Here is a 12,831-nt window from a genome sequence, read left to right on the forward strand (position 1 = left end):
ATGGATGAGAGTAGCATGTTTGATGGCAAACATAGAAAATATTTAACAGCATTAGCACACTTCCTTTCTGGTGCTTTTACATTTTGAGAATAGAATGTAAGTTTACCAGACTGTGTAATGGTGACAGTTCTATGTGTAATAGCAAGTAGGTATTGCATTTTATTTGCAGAGTCAATGTGAGCACAAATGCAATACAAATCAAACTCTTTTTCTTGTTCACAAGCATAGGCTAGGTACCGACATAACTCCAGGAAAAGCCCCAGTGATGCCAACCATTCTACTCACTCTCTGCCCTCTTTACCTCCTACTAATTATCACCACCAAGTGGAAGAAGTTAGGAAACAAACTTTTCAAATGTATCCATCTATACGTATGCCAGGGACACGACAGGCCTTAAAATTATGCCCCTTGTGACAAGCAGAGCTCTAGACTGTTGACTATGGCTCCATCATTAGCAATATATTATTTTGTGCAGAGACGTATTAAGACATGGGCAAAGTGGCAAAAGCCGAGGGCCCCACCTTTTAAGGGGCCTCTGGGAAAGTGAAACTTCTTTCTATCTCATTTCTTTCTGTTTCTCTATCTCAACCGTTAAATATATGAAAGTATTAAGTGTCATCAAGGGGCTTGAATTAGAAAATCGGAAATAAAATTCTGAGCTCTTCCAAATAGGAGACTGAAAATACTTCTTACCTGAAGACCCCTAAAATATTTAAGATGACTCTACCTTCATGCCAATCTGCAGTCAATACAACTATAACTCCCTGTGCCCCGAATACAAGGAGAGCTTGTGGCAACTTCACTCACTTCTTGGCACAAACAAGACATAGGGGGTGATTATGAACACAGCGGAAATTCCTGCAGTGTTCATGCCGGCGGCCTTATCACAGACCGCCAGTCCCCTTGAGTCCCCGCCGGCCGAATAATTAACATTCTGTTGAAACAGTGATTCTGCCAGTCGGCCCAGCGGAATGCTGGGCCTGGACATTGCTGACAGCTCCACATGGAGCCATTGTCAATGCCGCAGTGCGGCGGGTACAGCAGAACCGTCCCGCAAATGACCTACGCGATGGGGATGTGCACGGGGACCCCTTCCGCCAGCCTTTTCCTGGCGGCTGAAACCGCCAGGGAATGGCTGGCGGAACAAGGGTTCTTCATATAGAGGGCAGTGCTGCTTGCAGCGCTGCCCTGTCGGATGAAGAATTCCACCAACGTCAGGTTGCCTGTCGGCGGTAGCCTGACGGTGGTGGAAGGCCGCCTGTGGCGGTTCCCACTGTGTACATTATGTGGCGGTCAAGACCGCCAAGTTCATAATGAGGGCCATAGTTAGTGTGGCATTGGATAGTGGAAGCCAGCAGCAGGTGGTGTGACAGATGAATATGTAACCCACTGACAGACACTAAATAAAACCAGCTGGCCCTTAGGCTCCAAGCCAAAGCTCTCAATCGTGGTCCATGTTAAACAGTGTTTACAACAAACCAAGATTGAGAGCTCTGGTGTTGAGACTGAAGGCACTGCGAGTTTCTGACAGTGCCTTCCAGTGAGTTAGATTAAAAATAAAGAACTAGAGATTTACCTGCTCACTGCTCCTCTCTGTCTCTGCAATTGGTGGCTCCTCCAACACAGACAGCAAACTCCCAGAGCCTCGTCCAAATCACCTCTACCAGTCCTGGCGCTGTTTTCATGCTGCTCCGACAGCATGAGAAGCACCAGGATTGGCTGGAGCACACTGGTTCAACGCTCCTTGAAGCACTGGGGGCCTGTGCATTCTCTCCACCCAGCTGTCTAAGACAGCTGGGTTTGGAAAGTTTAAAGTGCGCATGTCAGGTTAGCCGTGGCAAGACAGTCAGCCAACGTGACATGCACACTTTAAACTGAAGTGCACACTTTTCTCCCTGCTGCTCTGCCCTAAGACTTTGCTGCTGCCAACACGAAAAATAAAATGCTAATAAATCTGTTTTATTACCAATTTACTTTTCGTGCTTCCTATTCTACAGTGGAGGGGCAATGCTCCTCCGTCCTCATGGAGGCACCCTGGTGTTGGAGTCCTGTGACTCACATCTGAGGAACATTCTGTCCCCAGTGTTCCTTTAACTGTTGTGGAATGATGTTGTTCAAATAAACAAGATTATTCACGGGTACCTGAGTTCTGGGAGGAGTGAGGCGTTCGCGCTCGGCTGCAATTAAGTGTTGAAACTTACCTCTTTTTTCATGTTTCCGTCCGTCAGCACTATAATTAGCGCTCTCCTGAGCACCAACTTGCAGTTATACGGTGCACACGATCAAAAGAAAACACATTAACATATAAGAGGACAGACTTACTATGGAACAATATTGTAACAATAGTAATGCAAATGGACACTGTTTGGTTCCATCTACTGTAAAATATTTATCTGTGGAAAATGCATTACAGTACAGTAAAGATAAAAAAGCAGCATGGTTGTATTGTGATCTGGAAAACAACAAATATGGCTGCATAATTTACTCCTCACGCATCAACATTTTGTGTCTGGACGTTACCGTGGACTACAAATTTGTTAACAAATGTATTGGATGTTTTGTCTTTTACAGTTGCAAAGCTCAGAAAAATCTAAATTCCTTTTTTGCCATTATCATGGGACTCAATACAGCATCAGTGAGCCGGCTGTCTCAGACCTGGGAGGTAAGAACATTTCTAGCATTGCTTGAAATGGAGTGAACTTCTAGAAAGGTGAAATATGGGTAACCCAACAGGCACAAAGCTTTGAATGAATCCAACGTGTCTTGCAGACAAGATAGTACAGTTCATTCCTCTCGGGGATTCTCAAAAGCTTTTCTGCTGGAGAACCATAGCTTTAGTCTGGTATGATGCACTTGACAGCTAGTCTTTGCAGTCTGAAGGAAGGCAGACGTTGCCTGAATGGAAAAGTAAGATCTGTATATAGCTCTGAAGAGGCCCATGAAGTGCTAAGGGTTGTTTTTTTTTTTTTACAAAAGAGATGGTGCTTCCTGTTTAGAGCGTTTTCTACATGTTGGGTCACACATATAGAAGGCAGTGCAGTCCACAAAAAGCATTTTATTAACCTATGAAACTAGGTGGGAGTAGGACTAATTTGCATTAAATTGCCCTCGTCGTTATCTTTCAGAGTTGGACTATTAAGTCTTTTTTCCATCATTTTCACAGTATTCAATATTTATTAAAACACTTGTCGAGTCTTTCATTGGTATGTGTAGCACCTGCCTGAGTGCTATACATGCTCAGGATTTAGAAGACTAATTAATGTTAAGTCAGCAGCAGCCAGGTAGATAAGTGTGCGAGCTGACACATACTATTAATAATTCTGCCACACCAGCACAGACCACCCAGCCACACCTGCAAACGCCATCTTCCTGTCTACACCACTAGCAGCAGAGTGTGTCTTGCCCCCAGATGCCCTATCGACAAAGAATGGATTCCTGACGACGTCAGCGGGAACCAGGAAGAGATTTTGGATGTGACAAGAGTCACAAGTGAAAGTTTATCGTTACAACAAAATCGTAATGTTTTGTGAAGCTTGATAATGTGTTAAGAAAGTGACGTTGTGGAGTTGTTTTTTTTCAGAACTAGTATTTAAGTTTTAAATAACGTTTTTAAGTTGCACTTATATGAAGAAACCGTTCTGCTGCTCTAAATTCAGCGGATTATGCAGTAGTGTTCACTCAAAAGATATCTGTTGCCTTGATTATTGCTACTGTTTCTTCTAGCCACTGAATTTACCATCCGAAGTGAGTGGTTGCTTTCTGTGAGGACACTCCTGCAACCTCCTAGTAGACATGCGTGTCTTCTCAGTGCCTTACTCCTCCCTCTTTTGTTTCAGGGTTCTTCTGTATAGTATCAGAGAGTGATGTCTCCGAAAACTTGAAAGGTTGTTTTCAGGTCTTCGGTGTGCACATTCCAGTCACATGTTGACATCCATCAGTAAGTAGGGATTTCAATGTCAACGTATGGCAGAAAAGTCTGACTGTGAATGCTTATAACAATCGTTACCTGGTTAGGTGACATCTTACCCATAATAATAAGTTAATTAAATACCGTTTTAACAGATAGACAGCATGCTTGGCAAGCTCACAATCTGACACTAGCCACGTGAAAATATGTGACAATTTTTTTTGCTTAAGGCATGTGCATTAAACCTTGTCCATACCACCAGCTAGGCAAAATACCCTGCCTTAATTTGGGAATTAGGCCGGACATTGAGAAAACAGTACTACTACGCTGTAATATTGCGGATACCTGAAATGTTTTTTAGGAACTGACCCTCTTTTCAGTTAGCACATTTTTCAACACCAGGGCATTCTTTCGATGGGTACTAATAAACTGCAGTGTAAACTGGGTGCAGCAGGTAAAATCTAGCAAATGGGGATAAGTGGAACCTTGTAAAACAAGCAGCTAATTTGTTAGTGTACTGAGTCACATGTGGTCTTGCTCTGGAAAACACTCTATGAACATGGTCATATGTCGTAAAAGAGCCCAATGCCTGAGTCCTCATACCTTCCAAAATTTGGACGAGCAAGAGGCGATTGAGTTTTCATTGGGCTTTATTCTCTCCGTACTCTAATCACTTCATGTGAAAACCAAAGTCAAAAAGCAAAAATACCAAACACCATTGTTAGCTGGCCAAACTAACTTGTGAGCATTCATGGTACTAGGAAACACTTAGACAAAGGGCTTCTTGATGAGCAAATTTCACACAAACAAGATAATCCAAACCATCAGCACTAAAGCTGCAGATGCAGTAGTAGCTATTGCAGGAGCTTATTTGTTTGTCAGAGTTTCATACTGAGCAGAAGTTAAATGCAGGAAACCTGCTATCATTTGATACCCTGCACTAGCTCATTATCCATGGTTGAGCTAGATTAAGTGGTTCATTTATTTGGTTCATTCTAAATGCTCTCAAAATAGGATCGTAAAACAGAAGTGGTAATTTAAACTTGTCTTGAATAGAAGGGGCTGTAAAGTTGGATTTGAGAACCTTATAAAAGGTATTTGACGTTCCAGTGTCTCTGCAGAAGGCAACTTTTAAGTATGATCCTTATCAATTCAAATTGAAGGTCTACCGTTCTGTTGCCAAATGCAGAATGATTCACAAATAGATGCAAACAGTGCTCCCCGTGCCCATCCTCAGATTAGCACAATGTTCCCCTGTTGAGGTAGGCAACAATAAAACAAAGGGTAGAATAAGTTGTGGGTGCAGCAACGGGGAGAGAATATACGTCTTAAGACATGGTTCATAAAAGTTTGCAAGTGATGCCCACAGATATAATAATACAATATGTGAGCCAGGATTTAGACTGAAAAAGAAAATTACTCGATGGTTCAGGGATGTGACTGAGCAGACCTAGCTGCAGCAGAAACGCTGCAAACTGTTTCTGGGCGCTTTGCTTTGTAAGTGTATTTGCAGAACCAGATATGATTTTCAGATTCTTTATAACTCACGGCAGCTTACATTTGGGCGGGTCATTAATTATTCTCTTACTGCTGCCAAGAATTTTAGGAGCTGTGTCCTTTCTTGCAGCACTTTACATAATGCAGTCTGGTCTGGGCTCTTTGTTGGCAAGAACATATATTCCACTCAACGTTCAACTATAATTAACTGTGCTACATGATTCGCTTCCAAATTACATCTGAGAAGAGGGTGGCTCTGAATGAAGTACAAGGTTTAGTGTACTCATTTCAAGACGTATTGTGCGAACCATCCGTATCTATTTTGTTGTCTACATTTATACTATTTGTTTGATAAAGAAGAACATTTCATCCACAAACGGTGTAATGAGTTTAGCTGCTGACCAAATGGGTGATGATTTTTGACAGTTCATCACATAGATTTACTGTGGTACAGGTGTAAAATACTATACATTGAGCAGGTTTCTTTATAATTCTGTAAGGCACTGAGGGTCCACTATGGTCGGGTGAAAGGGGTCCTCTGCTATTTTGAGATTGAAGTATATAAATATGCACGTCAAATCCAGTCCTAAACATTTCGTAAAATGAACAATGAACAGCTCTCTGGCCAGCTGAATGCAATGGATTGGGCCTATTAAGTAAAAAGTGCAGTCACTGGAAGCAGCACATGGACGTGTTACTGCTATTGGTTGAACATAGACTGAGACAGGGTTGCGCTGTGGGTCCGCTGGACTATGTTTATGATGCTAGTTTAACAGAGCCCCATCACTGCCGAGTAATCAACTAGTCATGACACAAGGGAGAGGTGGATATGTACTATGGGACATTGATGAGTATAAAATAGGTCATATATACACTGTGCATTCATTTTAAATGGTAATGTCCAATCTGTCTAAGTGGCCACAGACATCAACTCTTACAAATTGAAGCTGAGAGCTGAACTGAGAATCGCATTGGTTCTGAACTCGTAAATCAACAAATCTATTTAAGGGGTGGCAAACTGACCACGTGTATTCTTTAGTAAACAAGCTAATCCATTCACCCTTTAAGTGATCACTGGTGTTAAACTTTTTTCCTCCATCAGAAAAAAAACATTTTTAGAATCCATGACACAGGAAAGATTGAAAATGAACTGAAATATGACCCATCTCGCATTGTTTGCCTCAGTACTGGAATTCTACTATGCTTTCCCAGCTCAAAGTAAAACAAAGATTTTATATGGTCAGGGATATGAATGTTTTAATCCTTAGTCTATCCTATAAGCAGTTCCTTATGTGGTTTGCCTTCTGGTAGGTATCTTTAACCTGAGGAACACACAGTGTCTGAAGGCAGCTTTGACTTAACCATGCGTTGGATTGTTGTGCTTGTCCCAACACACTTATGTCAAAGAGACTGCTCCCTTTTTCCATATGTATGGCAATATTAAAGGCAGAAACCTACCCCTTCAAACCATGGCATACTGCAAAATCCTCCCCTTCCTTTTTAGCACCCATGAGTCCAGCCCTGTGATTTATATGTATATGCACATCTATCCTAGCAGGGACTTGATTAAAAAAATGGTAAGGGAATCAATCAAGTTCTTATTTACCTTTTTACGTAAAAGCTCACTCAGTTGTGAAGATAGATTTCTGATGGGGCTAGTAAAAAAAGTATTTTAAAAGTGCGCTTTGTGGTGCCTAAGACAAAAGTCGAATAGACCAGTTGCAATGGGAGCCCAATTCCTTAGGCTAGAATACACATGCTAGAATAGATATTATTGGCTGGCTTCCTGCTGGACAATGGTTTTACATCTGGGAACAGGAAGGCAGTGACCGCTTACCAAGGATGAATCTTCTGTGAGGAGACTGGATCAGTTGGCAAAAAAATGACTTACACGTCAGCCTTTTCTATGAACTGTAGAGCCATTTGGGGATTCAAAAAATGCAAAATATTTATTCCAGGAACCTTCGAATACATTTATATGTGCACCCAGCAGGAAAAAGACTGTTTCTAGGATGGGCATTGGAAGGTTACCTTATTTCAGTAGTAGTGTATCTGAGTGACTAGGCTATTTCAGATAAAAGAAGCTAAGGCAGCCTTCAACAAGGAATTCTGGAAGGTTTGCAGTAAGCTGAAAATTAAGTGAAGTAAAGGAGGTGGATTTCTGTGGGAAAGCTATCAGCATTGTGCGTAGGAAATCTGACCTCACATGCCAGTGCACAGGCAATGAATAGCATGTCCTCTCCTCCAACTAAAAAAGAACATTCTGACTGACTGTTAGAGAATAAAGAACCCAACTTTCACAACAGGTAGACCTGTTCATTTGGTGGTACAAGAGCGGACTCTGGTTACTTTTTATATAATGCACACTGCTTTATTATGACTTTTACTCCTTCATTGTTCCCCTAGTTATTTCTTATTATTTTTTTGTAAACTTTAAAAATCTATTTCGCTGTCCCATTTATGTTTTTATACATTTTTGTCTTTTGTTTATTGAATTTTTCACGTTTTTCTCATTGGCTTAGTATTGTTATTGAGGTTTGCTTTTAAACTTAATCTTGGTTGGTACTCCTTGAAAACACAACACATTCTTCTGGTGAGCTGCCTGCTGCTTGTGCTGTAGCTACCACAGGTTACTGAATGATTCTGTTGTGTCCGAATCAGAAAATGTTTATTTACTTGGCATAAGTACTCCCTCTTAAATTGTTAATCCACTTTCTGATAATCTCTGTCTGGCCCTTTCACAACTCTCAACGTTTCAAACCACAAGTCTTCATCTTCTCTGGCTCCTATCCCAAATGTTTTAAATTAGTGGTCATTCTAATTCTGGGTAAAACAAAAAATAGGAAGCTGATCCCTCCTCCCCATACAATTAACATTCAGTATCTGAACCTCCTCTTTTTCCACATCTCTAGAATGTTTTTTTTCTCCAAAATTTCACCTTGAAATTTTCCTTTTTAAAATACTACACTCATTGAAAAGTGACAACTGTCAACAGCACTAAAAGAGTGCACAGTCAATGTCTCCAACGTTTTAAACTCTGTTCATCACATTCACCTCTTCTCCATTCATATTCTTGTAGATCCTTCCACCACCGACTGTCAGTGACTTTGCCGTGCTAGCAACCATAGCTGCCTGGGCATCAAAAATAGGGAAGATAATATAGTTCTCCAATTACCTCGCTAGGCACTCCTTCACAGTTTACTGAAGCTCTCAAAGTTACCAGTGGTTTTATTATTCAGAGTTCCCTAGGTTTATATCATAGCTTTTATTCTTTTAAACCTGTACCCTACATTTGTATGTGATTTCCCCTAATCTTTTATTTTCTCCTATTATCTGCAGGATGATGGCACAAAGATTTTTATTTCCTTCTTCTTTTCTTCTTGATACTCTTATTTGAAATCTAGGCATGTCCTAGTGCCATCAGATACCAGAAAGTACACCATTCGCTAATGCTCTACTCCTCTAAAACAAAGCACAAATTATTGCCTTTTCTTATGGCTCTGTGCACCAAATTTGGCTCACTGTTAATATACTCAAAGCCAATTTTGGCACTGCTTCTGACCACTTGTTAAGTCTAATTGCATGGCACACCACTCTTTAATCATTATGGCAAGGCATCTAGCACTAAACACTCCCGAGGCTCATTGTATTTCACATCTTTCAAACCTCTTTGTGTTATATTGTGGAACACGTTTTCTAAATAAGGTGAGACCTGAAAGCTAAATGTAATAATCTTGAGTGCCCAATCCATCCAATATCCCATCCTTCTTCACAATGTCGAAACTAATTTTCCTCATTCATGGCCACTACACTAAGAATTTCTAAATTTGTAATCTTTGAATTGATCACCTAGCTTTTGTGTGGTTCTCAGTGTAAATTGACTTAATACTTGTCTAAATACTTATTAAGCTACCTCATGCATAATTTGCGATTTTCTTCTAATACAACTTAATCTGTGTATGGCATTATGTGACAACTCATCACTATGTACAACACTCCTGTTGTTAGGGTTTCAAACTTTCACAGACGATTTGCATAAGGTTTCACTTTTTTGAGCAGAAGTGATGGTAGGAAACTTGTTGAAAATCTTTCATCCAATTGATGAATAGCAATTTTACTAGGATTTTCTGTCAGGTTCAAAAAGATTATAGCTTTGGCCTTTTAAATGTTATGTAGTTCTCAATAAGTCTATCTGTGAGAAACATCTGTCATAGTATGAGTTATTCAGGAACCTCTTGGCGGGCCTTCTCGTGATTGTCTGATCAGTGGTCAATCTCCAAAAGGAGATGGGTAAGGTGCACTAAGACATTTGCGTGTCATGTTGCAGTGCTTTGGGTTTGTAAATAGTAAACTTTTGTGGTGTTGTCCTGGACTTCATTTCACTTTCGCACAGCAAGGATTGGAGAGTTAACCTTGTAGCGCTTCACTCTGTGATAAGGCATAGGTAGCATGACTTTAGTTCAATCAATATCCAGCTAGATCCCCTGGAATAATCAGAATGTAAGGGAGCATAAGACACTACTGATGCCTTCTTAAATATTCTAATATACAAAACCCTTATAGACAATTTGTAAAAAGTAGTTACTGTATCTGGCGGGGGATGCCATTGAGAAAAAAATGAACTGTTGCTCTCAGACTCTCTGGCAAATGCACCCACCGACTAACCAGACAAGCTTAAGGCTTATATTTTTATGAAAAATATATAATATTTTCCCAAGGAAAACCCTCTTCTCCCATATCCCCATCATTTATTGGCAGTGCTACCTACCAATGGACATCTTGGAAAAAAAACGTACTCTTGCCCTTGCTAGCAATAAATGTGCAAATATTTCAATGTTTGGACACTACCTGCAAATTATTCACGAACTCCGACAACTGAACACGTTTTTGGGTGATCTCTTTCTCTTGAAACCAGTGCAGGGCCTCCGTATTTGCAACATTACCCTCTTGACAAACCCCAGCGTAAAAGCTGCCTAGAATAGGCACTGTGTGATTCTATAAAGTACACCATACAGAAAGAGCGGGTTCATACCATGGTAAGATGTGCATATGATGCATATGTGAAAATAGGTAATTTTTGGCTGTATTTTCTAGTGTACTACGCATTAGATTAAGGATGTGTGCAATGCCTTTAAGATCAAAATAACTTTGGGAGCGTTCTAATTCAGTGCATGGTGCAAATAAAAAACAAGCATTGCTGAAGCTTTTTCTGGTGTTAGCTGCTAGCCTTTTAGGTTTGCCAATGCTTGCTTGCTTGTTTAGTTTTGTCATGGTCTTTATAAAACTCTATTGGTGGGAGAGCTGCACAGCCCTTGCCATAAAAAGGTTGCCTAAAAGCAAAAGCCATTTTTTCAAAAAGCACATATTGCCATAAGAGATCATTACACTGAAGTGAACTACTTTGTATGTATATACTCCTCGTGAAAGAGTAGACTGTCATCACTCGCAGTGAAGTTAGCCAATGGTTGAGGTGGGATAATCAGGTGCCCCATGCTGTATACTGTAGTGGGCTGAATTAAAATGTGAATGAGACTGCAAAAGACGAGTGGATGAAAACGGGTTGCTGAAGGCGCTTAAATAATCATATTATACAATATCATTTTAGTAATGCAATAAAAGTCTAGCTAACACAGATCTAAAAAGCAGAACACCAAACGCTCCTTTTGTGCATGTAGGTGAGTGAAACTAGTGCTGTTAAGGCGACATGGGCAAAAGGTATTTCCTTATGGGCATATTTCCTTAATAGTGCCTCATATAGTTAAATTTCTTTAAGAATGACCCCTCTCGCTGCAGAGTTATAAAAATGTAAAGACGACTTCATCAGATGAAATCAGCATATGCTATTTCTTGGGTAGAAACCATTACATCCAAAGAAGGGTCTTATGTGGTCTGATTTTATAATATACTGCACTAAATTGATACCTGTTATGTTGGTCAAACGGAAGGCATCTCCAAGTGCAATATACTTTTGAAAGAATGAATTAATGATGACTTAAATAACGCCCGTGATAGCAATACCACCCATGTACTGTTTTATTGTCCCTGCGATATTTATCAGATGAAAATATCAGAATTTTATATGATTCGGCCAGGTGTGGTGAAACAGCAAATATTCGTTATTTAAGTTAAAGTTAAAAGTTCAGTGTTGTATAGTTTCTTCAACAGCATCAATGTAATGTTTAGTTTCTTCAGCAGCATCAACGTAATGTCAGGGTCAGTTTTCTACTGTAACCAAATTGCAAACAAAATGTTCCCCTGTTGGGCACTTTTTAAGATAACACAAAATATGCCTTTGAAAGATGAAGTAAATCTCTGCAAAGAAGCAATATATGAAATTGTTTCCTCAGGCTGGTTGCTAAAAGGAGGGTTTGATTTATTTAACAAGAGTGAAAGCAGTTATGGTGTATTTCAGATTGAAGACCACAAGTGAAGGGTATCTTTGATTTTCATCAACATAGAAATAAATTGTTTAGTTGAAAGATTGATGTGTTATGAGAGAAACACTAAATTAAATAGACTCGCACACTTGATATTGAAAATCACAAAAGCACATTACCTACCAACTGTTGTTTTTGTTTCTTCACTACCACCCACATTTCTAAGACTGGGACATCATACGAAAAAGCTTTAAGGTACCAGAATTATACAGTAGGAAACCACATTTAAAGAAATGGAGCTCTGTTGTTTTGAGCGCTTGAGATTTTGTCAAGGGTCAGTGGTGAATTATTCCATAAATAAATAATGACGAGATTTAGCAATAGTCTATAGAAAGTATTTTTTTTTTAAATCACAATATATGCATAATGCGTATGTGATGGTTTATGTGATGCTGCAATGGGGATAGGGATAGGTTATGTAAATTGCATTGGTGTAGGTACAGTTGTGCATCAAAGTTAACTTAATACAGAAATTGTGCTAGTGCTGGTAAATATTTTGCACTGAAGCTGAAGTGCTCGACAAGTGCAAAAAATTTAATTTGCACTGACTTGTGACTGATTTGTATATAACCTGTAAACAATATGAGAGGATATCTTGGAGATAGTCATGCTTTGATCTTTCCAAGGTCAATACCACAAGTACAAATTAGTTAGATAATAGAAAACTATTATTACAGAGGTTGCATATCCAGGTATTAAACAGAGACATTAAAAGTGTTACTGTACCCGGTCATTTCTTCCAAGTCGATCTTTGCAGGGCGCAGGCTATTGGACCTCAGAATCACTTAAGGCCTTGGTCAGCACATCAAGTTTACTGTGAAAAAAAGTAGACTTGAAACCCCTGTTAAAATGTGAAGAAGGTACCACAATTCAGTAAACATGTTCAAAATTAGGCATGGGTGAAATGTAAATTATGCTGGTGAAATTTCAGGAATTTCATGTTACGTTTGTGTGAAATTCCTAAAACTATCCCATGATGCCCCTTTGCAT

General features: G+C 39.8%; 1 protein-coding gene across 1 annotated transcript in view; it reads left to right on the forward strand.

Annotated features, from left to right (window-relative positions):
* RAPGEF5 (Rap guanine nucleotide exchange factor 5) overlaps positions 1-12,831 on the forward strand; it is an 863,712-nt gene that overhangs the window by 811,579 nt on the left and 39,302 nt on the right. Inside the window, exon 21 of the mRNA XM_069211465.1 lies at positions 2,572-2,662. Within this exon, the coding sequence (XP_069067566.1) occupies positions 2,572-2,662 (91 nt within the window). The remainder of the gene's footprint in view (positions 1-2,571; positions 2,663-12,831) is intronic.

This window comes from Pleurodeles waltl, chromosome 10, assembly GCF_031143425.1.
Source record: "Pleurodeles waltl isolate 20211129_DDA chromosome 10, aPleWal1.hap1.20221129, whole genome shotgun sequence".
NCBI lineage: Eukaryota > Metazoa > Chordata > Amphibia > Caudata > Salamandridae > Pleurodeles > Pleurodeles waltl.